Here is a 22,787-nt window from a genome sequence, read left to right as displayed (position 1 = left end):
TTATGCCACCACTGTGTAATATCCCCCACCCTGATACACAATATAAAGGGACCCAGTTCATCCTACAGTGGTCTACAGTACCACCCAGTGGTCAACAATTATTGGATAATCTGAAACCACACATAGAAGAAATAACAGGCAACGTCAGTTCAGATAAAAACAGCTGCCATTTGTAATGCCCATTGCAAATGTAAACAGGGCTCTTTCAATTACTCTGTGTTCCCAGTCCTTGGCAATCCCGTGCCACTCCAGCTTGATCTGCTTTTCAAAAAATCTACCATCAAACCAGTTTTTTAAAACCACTGGTTATCTGAATCAGCACTTGGGAAGATAGCAAAGCTAAATAATATAGCATTGCTAGCTCTGTCTTGGCTAGTCAATAGAAAAAACAGTCTGTGTTTAAAAACACCAGCCAGTCGTTTGCATATGGTAAATACTATTTGAATACCACAAACCCTCTCTGCTTATCATAGCAACTGTATTATTGCTGTTGTTGTGGTATAAACTTGTCTCAAAGAACTGCAGTCCTGGGAAGGCTGAAGTCCAGCATAGTTGTGGAGATTTTTCTTCATTAATATACATAATAAAGATTATTATTGCTTGCTGAACTGTCGTCTGGTGTGTTTGAGAAAGAAAATCCCTAAAATATAATGGACAATGGCCATCCTGAACTATTTTGAAAAGTGTATGGACACCTTTGCAAACAACATTTAAAGAAAGAAATGTCCTTTTCATTTGGTTTAGATGACCCAGATAAACAAGGTGAATAAATTAATATGTTACATTGTTACATTAAGCATCATAACATTTCAGCTTATTTTTAATAATTTGAATTTGATGAGAGACAGGGATTTAGGGCAGTGGTAGCTTAGTGGGTAAGGCTTTGGGCTATAAATTGTGGGATTGTGACTGTGGGTTTGAATCCGACTTTGCCATGCAGCCACTGTTGGGCCTTTGAGCAAGGCCCTTAACCCTGTCTGTTCCAGGAGCGCTGCATAATGGCTGACCCTGCACTCTGACCCCAGCTTCCACACAAGCTGGAATATACGACTAAATAATTTGATTGTACCGTACATGTGTATAGGTATATATGACAACTAAAGACTTTCTATTCTGTTCATTCAGGCCAGAAACGGATCATTTACATTCTTTCTATCATGTCAGCACATGATTTGCCCCTTTGCTTGAGTCAAGGTTTTTAACCAATGCAACAGGAATAAAGATGTATACATTGCTGTGTAGCACAACACAAGCATACATATTAGAATATTGCTTTTGGCTTCAGTTGACACATTGCTTATAAGAACAAAAACGGTTTAACAGAACAACACACATAATATTTGGTCCAAACTTTGGTTAGGTTTAGAGGTAAAATTGTCTGGAAGTCATAAAGATGCATGTGATATACATGTCAAAACATTTTTGTGATTTACTTCATTCGGACCATAGAACTTCTCCCTTCCCTCCCCTATATTCACAAATAATACATATTTATACTCACTAACAAGTAAAAAAATAAAATTTTAACTGCTGCACTTACTGCGTCATTGACAATATATGATCTATTATAGGATGTACATATTCAGTCCAGGGTTTGTGCTTTTCAATTTATGTGCTGCTCCCTTACAAAACCATCATCAATTTAACTGAATGCAAAGTGAGTACCAGTGAGTCCTGGTTCAATATCCATTCAGTTGTTCTGTCTTGCTGTTTTTATAGTGGTTATTTTAAGGTCATATGGGCTAATCTGGAAGCTGGCTGGTTCCAACTACATTGTTGATAACCTCAGCCATGTGTTGCTGCTTATATTGCTGTATAGAATTCCTATTAAAGTCCAAAAAAGCAAAACAATGACATTCCTCTCATATTATTTACCTCTCAGTTTCCCAAGATTTAGGTTGACAGTCAGGATGCTGGTTGGATCCACAGAACGTCTCATTATCATAGCTTGAGTGTTTACGCACTTGATAATTCATCCTCCGAACCAGTGTAGAGTGCTGTCTCAAATCAAAAACTTCACAGGACATCCAGAAAGTTAAAGTGTTTATGTCTTGGGGTTCTTGGACAGTAAATTGGTCAGGATAGGAGAAGTTTAAAGAAGAGTTGAGATGTATGGAGAGATCAGTTAGATGAGTTCACGTCCAAATGGGTTTATTTTTCCCCACTTCCTTCTTCTTTTCTTTTTTCTCTCTCCATTTCTTCATTTTTCTCACTCTGTTACTATAAGCTTTTCTCACAGGAAGCTGTCCTCCACCAGATCCCCTGAATCCAGGCACATTTCATCCAGCAGTGTGATGTCCTCCAGGGTCTCTCCCTCCCGCTTGGGCATTGTGGAGCTGCTTGAGCCTGTTTCTATAGCACTCTCATCAGAGGTCTGGGAGCTAGACACCAAACAATGAACATACACAAGCATCAGCCAACAGCTCTGGTTTCATTCAAACATAGTAGTTTTGAGCTAACAGTTATTACCACTTTATTAGTTACATCTACCTTGTACTCACACACAGTTGCTATTTAATCAGATTTTACTTTTTACATTTTTCCTCAGTTACAATTTCAGACATTTAAGTTTGTTTGTTATCTGCATAAACTATTGGTACTGGTAAAATAGTGCTGTTTTAATACATGACTTCAACTGTTTTGACCATTTATGATATCACATTGCTTTTGGCTTAACAGGTTTATGACAGGCTTATGTCAGTGTAATGTTGGAGGGTAAGTATAACTTACTACCTTATTATCACTACAACAGATTTGCTCAAAATAGTCTAGCACGCCAATAACAACAACTATTTCTGTTCGGGCTATGGTGGTCTCTTTACATTAATGTACATATATGGTAATGCACCTGTATGGTAGATGTATCTGGCAAATTGGCCAATAATTATGAATACAAGATGCTTTAAGTGTAAGATATACAGAGTTCCAAATTCTAGCTTAGTTTTCAATTACTGTAGACAGTCTAGCAAATATTACATACGTTATACAAAGAGTGTATAGCTTACCAGTGGCGATTCCTTTTAGTGTATTCCTCGTCAGAGAGTGGGTCAAGGTCAGGCAGGGGAATAATGTAGCCACTGTCAGAGCTTAGCCTCTGCTCATCAAAACCGCTCTCACGGTCCCGCATCTTGCCCTGGTTCTTATAAACCACACCCAGATAGGTCTCGTCACTCTGGACGCATTGAACGCGTGTCACCGCCGGGTGGTCGCTCTTCAGGAAGTCTTGGTTCACACGCTCATAGCTCTGCACACACACATATACACATACTTGCTATTCACAAACTACAGTGTATCACAAAAGTGAGTACACCCCTCACATTTCTGCAGATATTTAAGTATATCTTTTCATGGGACAACACTGACAAAATGACACTTTGACACAATGAAAAGTAGTCTGTGTGCAGCTTATATAACAGTGTAAATTTATTCTTCCCTCAAAATAACTCAATATACAGCCATTTATGTCTAAACCACCGGCAACAAAAGTGAGTACACCCCTTAGTGAAAGTTCCTGAAGTGTCAATATTTTGTGTGGCCACCATTATTTCCCAGAACTGCCTTAACTCTCCTGGGCATGGAGTTTACCAGAGCTTCACAGGTTGCCACTGGAATGCTTTTCCACTCCTCCATGACGACATCACGGAGCTAGCGGATATTCGAGACTTTGCGCTCCTCCACCTTCCGCTTGAAGATGCCCCAAAGATGTTCTATTGGGTTTAGGTCTGGAGACATGCTTGGCCAGTCCATCACCTTTACCCTCAGCCTCTTCAATAAAGCAGTGGTCGTCTTAGAGGTGTGTTTGGGGTCATTATCATGCTGGAACACTGCCCTGCGACCCAGTTTCCGGAGGGAGGGGATCATGCTCTGCTTCAGTATTTCACAGTACATATTGGAGTTCATGTGTCCCTCAATGAAATGTAACTCCCCAACACCTGCTGCACTCATGCAGCCCCAGACCATGGCATTCCCACCACCATGCTAGACTGTAGGCATGACACACTTATCTTTGTACTCCTCACCTGATTGCCGCCACACATGCTTGAGACCATCTGAACCAAACAAATTAATCTTGGTCTCATCAGACCATAGGACATGGTTCCAGTAATCCATGTCCTTTGTTGACATGTCTTCAGCAAACTGTTTGCGGGCTTTCTTGTGTAGAGACTTCAGAAGAGGCTTCCTTCTGGGGTGACAGCCATGCAGACCAATTTGATGTAGTGTGCGGCGTATGGTCTGAGCACTGACAGGCTGACCCCCCACCTTTTCAATCTCTGCAGCAATGCTGACAGCACTCCTGCGCCTATCTTTCAAAGACAGCAGTTGGATGTGACGCTGAGCACGTGCACTCAGCTTCTTTGGACGACCAACGCGAGGTCTGTTCTGAGTGGACCCTGCTCTTTTAAAACGCTGGATGATCTTGGCCACTGTGCTACAGCTCAGTTTCAGGGTGTTGGCAATCTTCTTGTAGCCTTGGCCATCTTCATGTAGCGCAACAATTCGTCTTTTAAGATCCTCAGAGAGTTCTTTGCCATGAGGTGCAGTGTTGGAACTTTCAGTGACCAGTATGAGAGAGTGTGAGAGCTGTACTACTAAATTGAACACACCTGCTCCCTATGCACACCTGAGACCTAGTAACACTAACAAATCACATGACATTTTGGAGGGAAAATGACAAGCAGTGCTCAATTTGGACATTTAGGGGTGTAGTCTCTTAGGGGTGTACTCACTTTTGTTGCCGGTGGTTTAGACATTAATGGCTGTATATTGAGTTATTTTGAGGGAAGAATAAATTTACACTGTTATATAAGCTGCACACAGACTACTTTTCATTGTGTCAAAGTGTCATTTTGTCAGTGTTGTCCCATGAAAAGATATACTTAAATATCTGCAGAAATGTGAGGGGTGTACTCACTTTTGTGATACACTGTAGACTCAAGGCCTAGAGGCCTGTATTTGGAAACATTACTTTTGGGACTGACCACCATATGTGATATCTGGCCACCTGGTTATAGATGTTGACTTCTTGACTTAATATGGAATATACATTTCAAAAATAGTGTAAATAGTGTACTGTATATGTGAGGAAAATTAAATAATACAATAAGACTGAAACCTCAGAAAATTGTCTCCTTAGGCATCTGCCTGTACCACCTTTGCCTAGAACCAGCTCTTGGGAGGATTGGTAGTAATTGGTTTAAATAGTCCTTCTAATATGTTTTAAGCTTGATTATATAGGCTTTATAGAATGATAGATGATTTATTTAAGTGTAAAAAAAGGGTTTGGCCCTCAGTTGTTTTCTATTTAGCTTATTCTGCCTGTGTGTACAAACTACATGGGCTGCTTTTTAAGGGCTAATGATAGGTTCTATAAATCTTCTACTTCTGGTATAAATTACATCCTCCATTATGTCATTTTAACATTAAAAGGAAATAAGTGGGATTTCCATCATCTTTAGTGGTTTTAAAATGTACCATTATAGTCCCTCAACGCTGCTATAAACACGTCTCACTTAGATGTCTTATTTCATTTCTGCAGCAGCCCTGTGGTTCTCTGGTGGCACCGAATGGCCATAAAGAACCACATTTCCCACCACACCCCTTCCCAAGGTGCTATTACAAAATCTAGTTAACCCTTGGGCCATGTGACTCTGGGAAACTTAAGTTTTGAAGTGCCATGTCTGGTGTGAGCTTAATGAGGTCATTATGGCTAACAGACAGATGCTCAGTAGATCCTGATGGGTGTTACCCATCTGGAGTGCCACTGTGCTTATGACTGTTATTGGTCTGGTAGGGATGGTGTGAGCATCCTGACACACTACATTACAACCACAAGAAACAGGAAGCTCGTTTCGGGGTGTGGGCAGAGACATGTGTACTGCTTCCTGGTGCACCAAGACCAAAGCTTGTGGATTGGGAACAAAAAGGCAACTGACAGAAAAGGTGTAAGCCAAAATTTTGGGTTCGGTTGTTGTGCAGGTCTAAAATATTGCTCATGTGGTTTACTGTAAGCAATTTTATATTATATGTTCTTGATTAATTGTTACTTTTGTGCCCAAATAAAGTGTATGTGATGCAACAAGTAAAAAAAAACCCTGATGTTGCTGATGTTATGCTCACATTAACAATGCTCACATTTCTGTGTCTAATGAGTCACTTTTAACCTAAATTCAATGAATTACCCATGTTTACACCTCTTGGTAAGTAAAAACTGATTCTTTATCAGGAATCAAATGGCACTGTGCTGAGCTGCTGGTGCACACTTAATTGACTGATGGATTGATTTTGATTATCACTTTATACACCTGATGAAACTACTTTGTTAATGTATTTAAGCCACCAGAGCATGTAATTTTTATAGCAACATTGATCTGCTGGGTTACCAATGTGGACTAGCATTGATGTTATATTTTATTATGGGGGCTTTCCTCCCACAGTCCAAAGACATGCAAGTGTGGTGAATTGGAGATACGAAATTGTCGTGAACTGATGAATCTTGTGTAATGAGTAACTACCGTTCCTGTCATGAATGTAACCAAAAGTGTAAAACATGACGTTAAAATCCTAATAAACAAACAAAATATGTTATTATGGCCCTTCTTTAGGAATTACAAAAAGACAAATGAAAGTGTGACAGAAAGATATAGTGGACAAGAGCAAAAAACTGTCAAATAATGGACTTTAGGTGAAGGAAAATAAAAACAGGAAAAAATTGAATTTGTGAGCAACAGACATATGGAACTTCAGATATAGTGTAAAGTTTAATGGGTTTAGATCTTACCATCTTGTATCCACATGGCAACAGGTTGGCCACACTCTCAGTAAGACTTTGGAATGAGAGTCTCTTCTCTGGTTCATTGTTCCAACACTTTGCCATCAGTTCATATCTATAGTGACACGTGCATTATAATGTTTGTTTTGGCTTTAATAAAGATAGATATATGATAGCCATTAATTACTTGAACATTTTACGCAAGACTAAATGCCCAGAAGTGTATGTGGACACCTGACAGTGAGATTGTTAGACATCACATTCCAAAACCAGAGGCATTAATATGTAGCTGAGCCCCATTTTGTGGCTATAATATTCTTTTGGAAAGGCATTTGTGTCTGAGGGCATTTTTGCCTATTTAGTCAGAAGAGCATTTGTGGGCTCTGAGCAACCCACGAGAGATCTCACACATCAAACTTGTTATAATCCACACAAAACTGACTCGTCTTTATGGACTCAGGCACAGTTACGCTAGAACAAGACCTTTTCCAAAATTTGCCACACTTGATTTTATGTATGTTATATATTTATATTATGGGTTCGGCTGAAACACCTAAACTCATTAATTAGCAGGGGTGTCCACATACTTCCTAGCAAACAGTGTATCACAACTACCAAATCATATAACCTAGAACCAGATAAATCATATTATAGTGTTGTGAGTTGTTAAGCTGAACCTACACATCACTGGAAGCATGCTCAGGTTTGGCCATCCTATAGCCACTCTTGATCTTGTTATAAAAGCTGGAGTCCACAACCATGCCAGGATAAGGAGTGCCACCTGCAGTGGATTTAAAATAAAACATACATATTAGAATACTTCACATAATACCAGTACATCCTATTAAACAAGACAATCTAAAAGTTTAAATTTACCTAGAGAGAAGATCTCCCATAGTAAGATACCATAAGACCAGACGTCACTCAGAGTGGTGTACAGGTTATCAAAAATACTCTCAGGGGCCATCCATTTCACTGGTAGGAAGGTCTATGTATGCATGGGAAAAAAAGAAACAGACATTAATTTACCCAATATTCATTTATTAAACAACAACATATGTAAGTCAAAAGTCATAATGATGGTGGATTGACACTTACACTTCCTTTGGACACATAGTTGTTGTCATGCATGATGTCTCTGGCCAGCCCAAAGTCGCATATCTTCACAATTTTACCCTGAGACAGCAGGACATTTCGAGCAGCCAGATCTCTGTGCACACACTACATACAAGAGAGATAAAAAAGATAGGGTTTTATTTTGCACTAAAGAATCTTGATGTACTGAAGCAACAATTGTAGCTGGTGTTTTTTAGGTGAGAGGGTCAAGATAGTTAGTTAAAATAAATAATATGGATCTTTGTTGCTAAAGTTTTAATCATTTTGTTTATCCTTTGTGAATTACATGTATAGAATACAAGGTGTTTATAGTGGCTAGCAGAAGAAAAGTGTCCTAATACCAGATGTCAGTTGCCTGGTAAACACCACAACAACTTTGTTGAAATTGTAGTAATGTTTTTACTCTATCTTGACATTATTCTACAACTTTCTCTTATTCAGGGTGGTCTACAAAACACCAGGTCTGTATAATGACCTTGAAACCCTCTCTGGAAGCATTTAGAGACTCATAAACCTTAATTAATACCTGCTGTGTGCTCTTATAATAATATATTTTACGAATATGCAATAGACTGGTTTAATAACATGATACACAACAACACCCTCTCTCTGGTGCTATTTATAGTGTTTGGGCTTCACTTATAATGATGTGTGCCTTTGAAAGCCAGGCTAGCGCTCAAACTATTCTAACTCCTTCATTTAGACTGTTATATTGGAAGACACAGCGGCCAGTTTTCAAAACAGAAAACTGTAAGCACGGCTGAGGTAAAGAAACCCAAGGCCTTGGTGTTTTAGAGTGAAGCAAAAATAACTAGGATTTTTAAGTGCAAAGAGCGGATTTCCAAGTAAACATTAGACTTGTATAATTAGAATAGGGGTAACAATATGTATTTAAATATCAATACACTATAAGGCCAAAAGTATAGACACCTGATCATAACCTTGTTGGACATGCACAAAATCATGGGCCCCCAATGAGTTGGTCCCCATGTCTGTAAACCCTGTAACTCAGAATAAGTATACACTATACACCAATCAGTCATAACATTAAAACCACCTCCTTGTTTCTACACTCACTGTCCATTTTATCAGCTCCACTTACCATATAGGAGCACTTTGTAGTTCTACAATTACTGACTGTAGTCCATCTGTTTCTCTACATGCTTTGTTGGCCCACTTTCATGCTGTTATTCAATGGTCAGGACTTTCTCAGGACCACTACAGAGCAGGTATTATTTAGGTGGTGGATCATTCTCAGCACTGCAGTGACACTGACATGGTGGTGGTGTGTTAGTGTGTGTTGTGCTGGTATGAGTGGATCAGACACAGCAGCACTGATAGAGTTTATAAACACGTCACTGTCACTGCTGGACTGAGAATAGTCCACCAACCAAAAATATAAACAAAGTGCTTCTATATGGTAAGTGGAGCTGATAAAATGAACAGTGAGTGTAGAAACAAGGAGGTGGTTTTAATGTTATGGCTGATTGGTGTATGTCCAGGACCACAGTCAAATTGAAGTTAGAATCATATATTTTTTGTTAGCAACTGGGTGTGGCTGAAATAGATAAGCTTTACAATTAGAATAATTAACAGTAATTAGAAGTGTTGGCCATATAGTGCATTTTGTAAAAACGTTAATATCTAAATACTTTTACATGGCTCTGACTTTTTAGGCTTAAGGGTGAGTCTTGATTTTGCTTTAAATCTCTGATTTTGATGATGTTGCTAGGATTCAAATGATTTAATTTTAAATTACTTAATTTTAATTGGTCGGTGTGCTGTGTGTTCAAAATCTACCTAAACATGATTCCTTCATGTTCGTCCATTCCTTCATTAAAACATACACAATATAAACCACTAAAATAGTTGATGCAGACGCTTTGGTTTTGCGTGAAACAACTAGCACAGATCCAGTGTTGGTTAAAACTGTAGTCTTAGTTTAGACTCACATTTTTGGAAGCCAGAAACTCCATCCCTTTGGCCACCTGATAGGTGAAGCTAAGAAGATCCTTTGTGGTCAGCCCATCTGAGTCATCTGAGAGAAGCTTCTCTACCTCACTTTCTGTTGGTTACACACACAGCATAAATTAGTACAGCCAGCTTCCAAAATACATCTTTAAGTGTGTGTACTTTTGTGCCTGGGTGTACACCGTGTATTAGTCTGTTTATGTACACGGGCTTTGGCTGTATCTCACAGGTCTTAGTAATGGCTGGGGAAAACAAGCAGTAAACCCAGTGGGCTACAATTACCTTTAGTAACTGCAGGGTGCATAGGGTGCAGTGCATAATATAACCAGACACAAGGGTGGACTCCTTGACTATTGCTGGCAAAATACAAGTGTTTATGTACGTGTGGGTGGGGCACTTTTTAGAACGTTCTACCAAGCCAAACCAGATGCAAGCAAGCCAAACTGAACAGGAAATAAAGCAGAGGAAAACACAAGGACATTAGAAGAAGAGAGAGAGAGTACGAGAGAGAGGAGAAAAGGGTAGGAGTCAAGGGATAATGAGTAAAGACTCCAAAACAACAAAGAAATGCTTGGGGGAAATGACAAATAAGCATCTCTCAGGGTTAAAAGGTTTGCTGAAACAGTTTGTAACAGTTGAACTGTTAAGGGCGTGTGCGATCAGCTCAAAATTCATTTACTAATGTCTAAGAACTAATTACAAAATAATAATGTTGACATTTTATCATATGTCCTGGTCTTTGGACACGTGTGTCTGTTTTATGTTTTAGCACATTTCTTTTATCAGTTGGGTGTGCACGTAAATCTGCATCTTACCGCTGACATGTTTGTGAGAGGGTGGATGATCATAGTCATCACTGGAGAGGTCAAAATATTTTGATGTGTTGCTCCTCTCCGACATGGGAACATATTGCATTGTGTCTGCCTGCTTCATATCCATGTAATCTCCTTTTTCCTTAAATGACAGGATCACATAGCTGGGGGCACACACACACATGAGCAAATATTAATACCTTTTTATAATAATACCCTATGACTCTTGTTGTCTGTACAACAAAACTATTTTCCTACACAACATGATGGACTCTTCACTGTACTGTCAATTTGGACAGGAAATATACACTGATAAGCCAAAACATTAGGACCACCCACCTAATATGCTGTTAAAACAGCTTTGATCTGCTGAGACATAGACTCCACAAGTCATCTAAAGAAGTCATGGGGTATGTGGTACCAGGACAGTATCAACAGATCTTACAGGTGCATCCTAGTGCCACCCTTTTTCACAGATAAAAGAGGCTGTCCAAATGATCTTGAAGAAAACAGGCAATCTTCTTTCATTGCTCTAATGTTTTTGTTCTGATGCCAGATGGTGGACAGGAGTTAGCATTGTGTTTTGTGACACATTAACTGATGATTTAAATTATTTGCAAGCTGAGCCACACTAGCTCTTCTGTTGATCTGTAACAGACTCAAAAGCATTCATGTCCTCTGGCATCAATAAGTCTTGCCCAATCATGGGTGCCTGTGAGCACTCCTTGTTGTTTTAAATAAATAAATACATTCAAACTAGTCGTCTGGCCAGGACTATCTGGCACTTATCGAAGTCACTCAGCTCTTTATGCTGATCATATCTGCTGCATTTAACTTCTATACTAGGAGTAACTACCATCATTCTAACATTTAATATTTTGGGATGTGGTCTTATTGTTTGGGCTGATTATACAATGACCACTTTGTAGACATGGGAATACGCAATATTAACATTAAATCAGATAAGAAAAATCCCACAATTGTTGCGACTGATTACATTTACCCACATCCACATGTAAAACTAATCCTACTAAGGCTGACCTTCTGCTGCTCTCATCAGCTGGGTTTATGCCAAAAATGTCCAGGTCCTTCTTGCCCTTCTCAGAGTGATGGCCAAGAAAGTTGTCTCTGTTCTTATGCAGGTAGTTCACCAGGTCTCCATAAAAGCAGTACTCGGTGATGATGTAAATGGGACCTGGTAGAGAGAGACAAATTCAGAGGCTCATAAAATGCCCATATGCAAATATTGTGGACTGATAAACACAGCCTGTTAAAAACCAAACCACAGCTAAGCCACCACCCTGTATACCTCCCAACCTCTACATTACAATGAACAGGTGTGTGTGTGTACAATTTCTATATGTATACATCTAACGTACAATGTACAATTGTTCAAGGCAATTGTACAATATGATACAATCCAAGCATACAGTTGAGCAGCAAAAGACGTAATAAAGCCAAACACTGGCTACCTGGCAGTATTGACACCCACAACGTTAAGATTCCTAAACACTGAGCAACCACTGCTAAAATGATAATGTTACATTTTGGTGTACCTGATTTGGTGCATGCCCCCAACAAGTTGACAATGTTCAGATGGGGGCCAAGGTGGGTCATGATCTTCAGCTCTGACATCAGCGCTTGCTTCTCACTGGAGCGAGCCGTTGCTGAGGGACCAATCAAATAATATAACATTAAAAAAGACACGTTTTGTTGATTTCCCAAGTAAAACACTTCTTTTAGTACACACTTTCTATTTATTTGCTGAATTTGGCACATTATGTTGGTTTTCAACAGTGTTTTCTGTAGAGAATGTGTAAACAGAACATGAAACTTGAACAGAGGTGTCTAGACGTTTGCATAAGTCTGTATATTTACATGTGTAACTTGACTCACGTTTTAGCATCTTTGCTGCCACCTTCATTACTGGCTGAGAACGACTGAGTCCATATGCCGTGCCTTCCACCACCTTACCAAAAGCTCCTGAACCAAGAATGCGGCCTGTAGAACACACACGAACACACACACACACACACACACACACACATTTGAATCATGAAAATACAAGCAATTCAAAAGTTACATGGCAAATAATTAACCAGTGAATGGCAGTTTCCCAAAGATGGACAATCCACTGAACATCTATTGGCAATCCATCGCCATGTTAATTTATATGACACAGAGCCCCCTCCTAAATGTCCTACTGTCTAAGGCTGTGTGATGCTGCCTAAAATCTAACTCACTCTTGATTACACATGGGTAGCCAATACAACCATCTGAAGGAATTGGCTTTGATTACAACATCACAACCACTGTTACACCTCACATACACACATCACATATTCAAAATGCTGGTATCCCAAGACTGCACCTACTACTATTAAAATAAGCAAATGGCCACAGTTGAATCAATTACTCAACCACATGAGGTGCTGAATTTTGCCATGTGACTCACCCAGGACAAGCCCATCACGTGGAAACTCCCAGCGTGTATCATAGGGCAACTGCATGGGGTCCACGTAGATGTATTCATGTCCATCCGGACTGACCGACTCAATGACCCGCCACCTTATCTCATACCGTGGCTTCTAAAAGGTGTACAGAAAAAAAAACAGGTGTTTAGTTATTTAGTTATTATTATACAACATGAAAAAAACAGTCATACAGTGTTCCCTACTATTAAAGATGCCACAAACTGATATTAGGTGGGGAAAATTGTGGTAATGATGAATATGCAGGTGAATGAATAAATGAATGAATATAAGCATACTTGGAGGAAATAGGATGTTCAAAAATAATAAAATGATTGGAAATGTGAATGAATAAATAAATGTGGAAATGAATACCTGTTTCCAGATAATGACCAGCACAATGAGTGAGATGATGACAATGACCAACAACACCAGAACAGCAGCTGCCACGGTGAGTTCAGAGTGTGAACCTGAAGATATCAATACTCAGTATCAGAGTATAAACTAAATTTACATCTTAAACAGTCTAATAAATGCTAAACATAACTGATGGCTGCATATGCTTCCAATATACGCCTCTGCATCCATGGTGCCTTCACACATACGCAAGTCACCCATGCTGTTGGCACTTATGCACCTTCATAGTATGAAAGATGTAGGCTTTTGCACCTGATAACATTCTGGATGGTTCTTTTGGCAATCTTGCATTGAGAAATGTTCTGACTGGCCATTCTCAAAACAAAGTTTGGCACAAAATAGTATAATTCATTGGGTGAAAGACAGGATACATCCAGGACAGGTCTCCAGATCATCACAAAGCAGACACACACACACACACTCACACTTAGGGCAATTTCAAGAGCTCCAATTCAATGACCTTACTGCATGTCTTTGGACTTGTGGGAAGAAACTAAAGAAAACCCACACGGACACAGGGAGAACATGCAACAAGCATGTTGAGTGGGAATGATGGGTCAACATTTTAAGTGGTTGTCATTAACCCTACATTAGCAAAAAGGCTACTCTTACTTATAAATAATGTTCCTTAGTTCAAAAGTATCACATGGGAAACTGTATTAAAACTATGGTATAAATGTGTCAAAAAATTATTTTTACCATTGGCCACTAGTTTGACCTCACGGGAGACGACGCCCATGTCATTCCTGGCAAGGCAGCGAACAGCGATTGTGTTCTCTAAATGGCCAAAGATCACATGACTCTCCAGCTGGTTGTCTTGGTCCACATGTGTATCTACAGTGATGCCTGTAGCATTGATCTCAAGAGGTGACCACAGGCTTGAGTCATTAGCACAGCTAGGGAGGAAGGAAAAAGCATATGATGATGTCAGCTTACTATAACTGAGCTTCAGAGATTTGACAGAATTGACTGTAGTTGTCACAAATGGCATATCAAATAAATAATTTCTCATATATCTAATGCTGGTGTAGATTGCTGAGCAGGTCTTAGTCATGCTTACTGTTTGATGTTTTTACAGATGTACCACTCCACCTCAGGGACTGGAGCTCCTCCTGCAACACACACCACAGCCTGGCCTGCTTCTGAGCCAAGGTGGAGATCCATTAGATCCATGATCATTGCAGGGACTGCAGGACACATACACAGCATTAGTATTAGTATTACCAGATATACTTAACAAAACAGATTATAAAGTACTGCATACATGAAGGAGGAGAACAGAACACCAACTACTACGCAGAAGAGCTGTGCAAAATTGCAAATAGGTGTTAGTGTTAAGGTAAAACACCAGCACATATGTAAATGCATGTAAAAAAGAAACAGAGTGAGTAACAAAGAGTTAAGCATAAACAAAAAAGAAACGTATGGTCCAGGAAAACAAACACATGCAAATGCAGGAAAATCAAGTTGCCTTAGCAACACCTGCAAAATCAGCAAGCAAAGACACAGGGGCGAAAGGTAAACAGATTTAGACATTTTTAGACCTTACCCTTGACTTGCAGGCTAAATGAGAAGCTGGCACTCTGGTTGCCATTATTAACTCTTATTGTGTAGTTTCCACTGTCCTCTGTCTTAGCTCTAATTAGAGTGAGGGTGCTTCGGGACCTGCATCAATAAAGTGGCTTCTGTTACAATTGTTTTAAGTATTGTGGGTGCAGGAATGATAATGCATACAAAACATACTGCTCTGAACCTTAAAGTCATTGACTAAATGTGTGTGTTGGAGTGATTTTAGACAAGGATTTAACCCAGATCCCTAGAACCCATTTTGTTATAGGACATCCACATCACTAGCTGTGTCACTGTGCTGCTGCAAACACATACAATACAGTATATTACTATGATTTGACTGTATTATTAACTATGCAAATAATTCAATTGTGCATTCATTTTCATATATACTATAACACAAAATGAACCTTTGGCTTGATGTTTTTGCTACACTGAAGTTTATTTTCAAGCCCCTTGACAGTGAGTTCTTAAAATCTGAATTTAGTAGTGGCTTGTCATTATTATAAAACAAAGGCATAAATGATTATATTTATTTTATAAAATTTTATTTTATTTTATGTCTTATTTACCACATGAAGAAAAAAATTCTAAATTTGGGTTGCGAATGTGCTATTATGGCTGTGCATCTGAGATGTCTAACCTTGTCTCACTGATTGCCTGGAAGGAAGTAGCAATCTCTGCAGAAATGTCACCCAGGACAACACCATCCTTTAGCCATGTGACCTTGGGTGTGGGGAGAGCCTCGATGTCCACTTGGAACTCACAAACCTTGTCCAGTTTGGCAGTCTCCACAGGAGCAAAGGTGGGAGCTAAAGAGACAAACCCCTTTTCTGGAGAGCCATGAGACAAGAGAAAACATACATTAAGATCTGGACCACAATCACTGCTTTCTAACCTCTAAATCTCTAGAACCGACACAGAAATGACTACATATGTCTTCTGTAAAAAACAGCATTTGGATCCGTTTTTAAAGTACTTTTAGTAGTGGAGAAGCAGGTTCTGTATCTGAGTAGATTATACGTACCATAGACCGTAATATTAAGCTCTTTTAATTGGTAATCCTGGCTTATAACGTCAGTGATAGAACAGACATAGATTCCACTGTCTTTAACTGTAGCATCAGACACAGTCAGGGTGTAGCGGATCTCCTGATCTCTCTTGTTCTCTTTCAGTGTATGTACTCCACGACCCAACTGTGAGAGCAACAGACAACCACAGTTATAAAAATGTAAATAAATTCATTACTTTATATAAAATGCATTATAGTAAAAAGATGCTAAAATCTTATTTCATGAAATGAAATTTTGCTATTTATTTATTTATTACTTACTATTTTACCAGGGTATTTCCAGATGTTCTCTAGTATGTCACTCCCTTTGGCTACACAGTTCACTGTGATGGTCTCCCCAACCAGCAGTGCCTTCTTCTCAGCTTTCAGCTCCAACTGTAACCCTAAGCCTTCTGAGGAGCAACAAAGACCAAAAGCTTTAACATATAATTAAAGACATTCTTAAGATTAAAGACATTACAACATGTTGCCATCATTTTGTATATAGAAGAACACTATTCACAGCCGTATCCTTACCTGTCAAGCCATGGGCAATATATTCTTCACTGTTTTGCACTTTCCCATTCACAAAAGCTCGGCACACATACGTTCCGGCTGTGAAGATTCCCAGGAAGCCCCTTTGACTGTCATAGACAGCGGGCACAGCCTGCTTAGTCTCCATGTTAATCAATGTGACGTTGGCACTCGGGTCAGACACGAGGCACGGCACCTCCATCTCCTCATGACTCGTCAGGATATGGTTCATAAAGGGTACCAGAGAGGGCACAAATGGCACATCTGGATCTGTGTGGTGTAATTAGAGATTGTATAAGGGAAAGGAAATGCAAAGTCATGCATTGACTGTGCATTTGAAATAACTACAGTCATAGTTTGCAAGTGTACACATATTGATTTTAAGGATTGTTAGAAGCAGTAAGAGTAAATTTACTAAGTAAAATAGCTGAAAACATCCACGAGCCTATGAATGCTAAGGTCTGTGAGGCATTAGAAAGCATACATTTTGAAAAATGCTACCAAAATACCAAAAAGATGTTTGTGCTTTGGACATGTAATCATAGACTTGTTTAAAAATATTTGTTAATAAGTAAAATACAATGTAGTCAAATTTCCAACATGTAAGCAAATGTAGTGAAATTCAAGCTAACAAACTGCCTGTCATAGCAGTACACAGTTTTTTTCTTATTTCTCTTACTAATTCTCCATACCTGGCACATAGATATAGATGCTGCTCTCCCCTGTCTGGTTGTAATAGGAGCATGTGTATTCTCCTGTGTATCTTGCTGTGGCTTTATCCACGGTCACTGTGGAGATGAAGAGGCCTCTCTTATCATCCAATGTCTGCTCGTTAAGGTTGACTGGGCCTTCCCAGGCCACCTCAGCCTGGCCACGACATGTCAGTCTGAATGTGGAGTGGAGAGACACCACCAAAGTCTCTTGTCTTGGCCAGATTATCGGAGCCAGCATAGACTGAGACAGCTGGTGCTCAGCTGTTAGAGAATACACACATAATTACTTAGTAAATACATAATCCTGTATAGTAAATACATAAAGCTGTACAGACTTCAGTAACATGGCAGAATCAGACAAATGTGGGCAGACCACTACAACTTCTAATACACACTGATAAAGCATCTCTAAATCATATAGTAAACCAGGGAACATATCATGTAAAATGTGTTAGATTTTACCTCTGACATGAAGCATGAAGGAGAACGTATCGCTTTGTAAACCGACTGATGCAATGATCTTGTACATTCCACTGTCCTCTTCTACAGGATGCCACAGAACCAAAACATTCTCGTATCTTGATAGAACAGACATATTCTTTAAGCTGAGGTTAACAGTTAACAATCATAATTACATCATAATTAGACATTTGACTGAGATAGTAAAAAGGCCTATTGACTAACATTTAGCAATTTTAGCAAATTACCCAGACATTTAAGATTTTATTAGAAATTTGCATTAGTATTTAACTATTAAGTTTGTACTTATTTCATGCACAGTACCTTGTAATTGTGACAGAAATTAGAAATATAGGCTAATCAAATGCTATTTTCTTGCATTTCTAGCATTCTATTTCTATTTTTATTTAAAATAATACCATTATAATGTACTTAATTGGCTTAATGATAATGCCATGCTTTATTATTCATACACGTACTAAAAGTACAGTTCTTACTGTACAGGTCTAGTGAGTAAACAACACTATCTAATAGAATATTACTCCATAGTTACAATATGTTGTCGCCTGCACTCTAATAAAATGCAGACACTGTTAATAAAACCCACTAATTTTATTTGAACATATAATATCCAGTACACTCTGGGGATGAAGCAAACATTTGCTGTCTTTTAGACACATGATGCCAGCCACTCCCTTTTATGAGCTATGGTTTATAAAGCATATCAATGTGCCTGGAGTTTTTGTGCTAACTGCCCTCATTCATACAGATTAATTTACAAACACCCAAAAACTGGTATCACACTGATTAATAAGTGGGGGGCATGAATATTATCTCTCCTACCCAAAAACCTGGCTTATCAGCTTTTAACTATTGACAACATTTGGCATTGCTGGGGGTTAAACTAGCAGCTTCTACGTGATAGGGCGAATACTTTTTTGATTATTTGTCCAAATGTCCTAATTTATGTTATTACATGATGTGTACCTTTTGTCTGTCAGAGGAGTGGTCTTGGTGGTGATATACTTGCTATTCAACAGATGGTCATCTTTAAACCATTTGACTTTTGGAACAACATTAGAATGGATGTAAATTGTGAACTCTTTCTCCTCCAGGAGATAGGCTATTTCTACTGCTCCAATTCCACTGGGATCCAAAGTCACAAAAGAACCCGCTGTAAACCAGGGAAAGAGAAAAAGCAAGAAAAATGAACTGACATCTTATAGAGATTTATGCAAAACTCATTTACTAAAAACAGAGATGTTATGTAAATGATTACCATGGACAGTGATGAACACACTGGAAAACCAGGTCGTATTGCTGGACTGGCCAGTGACAGCACACTCGTAGAAGCCAGTGTCATTTATTGTAGCTTGTGGGATGCTTAGAGTGTACAAAACCTTTTCAGGGAGGGACTGTTTTGTTTGAACAGCACCTACAGCCTGTTTATGGTGATGGTGAAACAGAAAGATGTTGTAAATATGCTGAACAGGCAATATCCAATTTCTGTTTATCATGTGTCATAAAAAAACATCCTGCCCAGTCTTCCTTTCTGCCTATGTCTCTACAAGTCTGGCATTAGCTTCAGCATGTGGGCTTTAGGAGCACATCCAAATGTCAGCAGAATTAAATATGTCTTTACAGTAAGAAGCAAAAGAGCTGCAGTCTCAGCAAAGAGCAGTAAACACAGTTCCACTACAACCACAGCAAGTCTAGCTCTCCTAGACAAAGTTCCACTACATTCACAAACTATCTAAACAGCAACTGGTGTAGATGCCTCACATGGGCAGAGCTGTGTATACATATGGCATGACATGAAGGACCTCAGGGTTATAATTACTATGATATGTGGTTACCACAATGTTTAATGTATGTCATGAAGTGCCTGTGTACAGAGAAAACAATGGGAAAGTTTAGATAAAGTTGGTTTCATGGACTTGCACCAAGCCCCCTACGCTGGCAATCCCCCCTCATAAACACTTGAGCAAATGGTGAGCACTAACAGTCCTGTTTTCATCTTTTATTGACATGCTGGCACACACTCATTTGGCTTCCACACTCATTACAAATGAAAAAGGAAATCTCACTGAAGCAAAACATTAAGCTGAAAAAGATTGTCTTTCCTGTATAGAAAAAACTAAGCAGAGGCTATCTTGTGCCATCCTGTAAACCTTCCATCTTTTTGCTTGAATTTGCACTTTCTGTTTTACACATCTTATTTTTTACATTCTAATAAAGATAGATACATGTTGTATGGCAGGGTCTCTTAAAGGTAAATTAGGAGGTAGTATAAGTTGCACAAAAAAATTAAGTTCACTTACAGCTTTGCTGGGATGCAACCACTTCTGGGTGTGCAGCACACCAGTTGGAACTTCACAGGTAAGGTTGAGTGCTTCACCCTCATTTATTTCTTCCTGACTGGCTCTCAGTTCTGCAGTGAAGTATGTATCCCCACCCATATCAAACATACCTGCAAAGACACATTGTCAAATAAAGTCTAGAATAGTAGTAGGCCCTTTTACGTGTGAATTCTGGCTTACTTGGTTTAACCGTGTACATCATGCTCTGGACTGCTTGGCCATTAACAACAGTCTCACAAACGTAGTCACCATCAGAGAAGGAGCCGAGGAAACCTTGTCTTGGTTCATAGCTTGCAAAAATCTCATGTCCACTTGGCAAACTCCTGAGAATTACAGCAGACTGAGGGTCCGTAACTCGACAGGGAATATAAAAATTCGAGGTCTCTATCAGATCATCTGTAACGAATGGAACTTCAGGATCTGGGATAAAACACAAAGAGACAAGAATGAGGTTGTTACACAGTATATATGTTATAAGGATTAACTTTTAAAAGGATTAGCAAAAGTCATTGGAAAGTTTGCATGCTATCACATTTTAATATCTTTGATTAAATTGAATTGGGGTCAATTAAATAATAATTGTAGATTGATTAATTAATAGATATCTAGTATGTGTTTTTGTTAGAAACAGCCCACAGACCAAAATAAACTAATAGTCGCTAATTGTCTATCTATTACCCAAAAGTGACTTTGTACATTTAATAAATATACAAATTGAAATTATTTTGTACAATTTGTACATACATTTTAACCAAAGGTATATTAGTCAATATTTTATTGTTTTAACTATTATTTGAAAAACACTGTTTTTAAAGCAATTTAAATCTGAAATGTAAAATCTGGAAAAGTACAAATTTGTTCTGACTCCCCCCTCCATGTTTACATAATCTCTCAGTTGTGTTGTAAACAAGTAAAGAAGTGCTATGCTAAGTGGCATTCAATTATAGGTGAATTTTATGTAAAAAAAATTTAAACAAGCTGTAATACTTGCCTGGTACGTAAATGTAGATGCTGGCAGTGTTTTCATCTGTGCTTTCCGGCTCTCCATCTTCATAAACACACATGTACTCTCGTGTGTTGGCAGCCTCAGCTCCGAGTATCAGAAGGGTAGCAGTGTAAAGATCAGGCAGTACATGTGTGTGTGTGTTAGATGGTAATGGATCTTCCCACTGCACGTTCTTTTTTCCTGTACAGCTGATATTAAACTGGGAGTTTGGTGCCAGGACAAACTCGTCTCTGTCTGAAACAATGACTGGTGGAGAGTTCTCGCATGTAACTGGAGATCATAAAATAAATATGTTTAGTATTGTTTTCTGTCAGGTTTATTCTGCTGCATAATACACAGTAATACTTTATGCAAATAAACTTTGCTTTCTTACTTTGCAATATTTCCACAAGGACAATACCCAAAAGGAGATTCAGAATCCCCATGGTTGCTTAGTTTGTGTTCAGCTGCAGGGAAAAAGAAAAAAAAAAATTAATCTGTCTGCAGTTTAGGTTGCTAAGACTTCTCTAGATGTAAAAACAATTATGTTGTATTTAAGACTAAAGGTCAGAGAGAACAGACAATAAATTCAAGAAACCACTTGTTATGATTGTTATTTGTCACAAATTATAATCATCATTACTTTACTTAAACTAAAACTAGACTAAAAACTAGATAAAACTAAAAATATACCCTATAATTGTCAATAAAAGCTTATTGTTTGCCAATATATTTGCTGTTATTGTAGGTATTGTTAGTGATGGACCTAATTGACACCCTTTTTAACTGAAAACTGAATTATCAGTTAATTTTTAAGCCTTAAAATATGTCATGGGTTGTTTATTGGATGTAATTTATTTATATGAATATATGAATGGTTTTAGCTTTATTTTAGGAAGGGGATTCATGGTGCATAGTCTATGCCTTGCAATAAGCCTGTATGTACAAAGTTGTTTCATAAAAAAAGTATTAAATTGTCAGCAAGTAAGCAGAGCATTTAAAGGTCCAGTTTTAATCTAACGTGCTGCTATAAACCTGCTTTGTGCTGAATTCACAGCTGGACTTAAATGTTATTGGGAGTAATGGACACAGGTATATTTATTCTGATCGCTAGGGGGCGAAACAGTACCAGTTTTATAATGCGGCACTTCATAGCGAAGTTTTCCAAGGTTTGGGGGGGACAATGACATATGTTTTGAATTATCCATAAGATCTCTAGTATTTAATTTCGTTCATACACATTTAGTCAGTTTAATTGTATTTATTTTTACTTTATATAAAAACATGTAAAATTGCATTTGCAAAAAAACGCATTATAAACTACAAATTTAGATTACCGCAAAGAGTTCTCTATCAACAGAATATAGCGTAAAGTAGCGTCGTTTTGCATTTATTTATGTTTTATGGTTAACAGGTTTTGGAATATTTCAGTAGTTTCTACCCTTCTCATAATAAAAGGGCCATAAAATTCCTGGCTCCATAAAGATACTTTTTATGGCTGCTTGATGAAATTTTTATTTACTAGCAAAGAAAATTAATAATCATTAACCACCTTTTGCT

The 22,787-nt window shown here is 38.5% G+C and overlaps 1 protein-coding gene across 2 annotated transcripts; it reads right to left on the bottom strand.

Moving 5' to 3' along the window:
- Positions 1-1,620: 1,620 nt before the first annotated feature.
- Positions 1,621-21,673, bottom strand: pdgfra (platelet-derived growth factor receptor, alpha polypeptide). 2 transcript variants are annotated; one of them, XM_063002104.1, is made up of 28 exons: positions 21,622-21,673; positions 21,234-21,518; positions 20,405-20,662; positions 20,204-20,352; positions 19,162-19,324; positions 18,870-19,056; positions 17,886-18,001; positions 17,403-17,684; positions 16,714-16,980; positions 16,459-16,589; positions 16,153-16,321; positions 15,769-15,958; positions 15,106-15,221; positions 14,617-14,743; positions 14,256-14,452; positions 13,515-13,609; positions 13,124-13,256; positions 12,565-12,669; positions 12,225-12,335; positions 11,710-11,863; positions 10,672-10,832; positions 9,838-9,950; positions 7,868-7,990; positions 7,646-7,757; positions 7,451-7,550; positions 6,779-6,884; positions 3,006-3,244; positions 1,621-2,381 (listed from the first exon to the last, which is right to left on the bottom strand). In XM_063002104.1, the coding sequence occupies exons 1-28, from the start codon at positions 21,671-21,673 to the stop codon at positions 2,234-2,236; spliced, it is 4,389 nt and encodes a 1,462-aa protein (XP_062858174.1). In that variant the 3' UTR covers positions 1,621-2,233. The 2 variants fall into 2 exon arrangements, with proteins under 2 accessions (XP_062858174.1, XP_062858175.1); XM_063002105.1 differs by having other exon boundaries at positions 20,204-20,327; positions 20,413-20,662.
- Positions 21,674-22,787: the final 1,114 nt, after the last annotated feature.

This window comes from Trichomycterus rosablanca, chromosome 9 (assembly GCF_030014385.1).
Source record: "Trichomycterus rosablanca isolate fTriRos1 chromosome 9, fTriRos1.hap1, whole genome shotgun sequence".
NCBI lineage: Eukaryota > Metazoa > Chordata > Actinopteri > Siluriformes > Trichomycteridae > Trichomycterus > Trichomycterus rosablanca.
The sequence above is the reverse complement of the archived record's forward strand: the minus strand, read 5'-3'. Positions and strand labels throughout refer to the sequence as shown.

Bases quoted from the DNA above. Each gene is read 5' to 3' on its own strand.
- pdgfra (XM_063002104.1), bottom strand. From the start codon at position 21,673: ATGGGGATTCTGAATCTCCTTTTGGGTATTGTCCTTGTGGAAATATTG. The intron at 16,981-17,402 runs GTATGGAGAATT...TACACCACACAG, and splicing joins CATCTATATCTATGTGCCAG to ATCCAGATGTGCCATTTGTG. The intron at 2,382-3,005 runs GTAAGCTATACA...TTTGGTGTCTAG, and splicing joins ACTAAAAGGAATCGCCACTG to CTCCCAGACCTCTGATGAGA.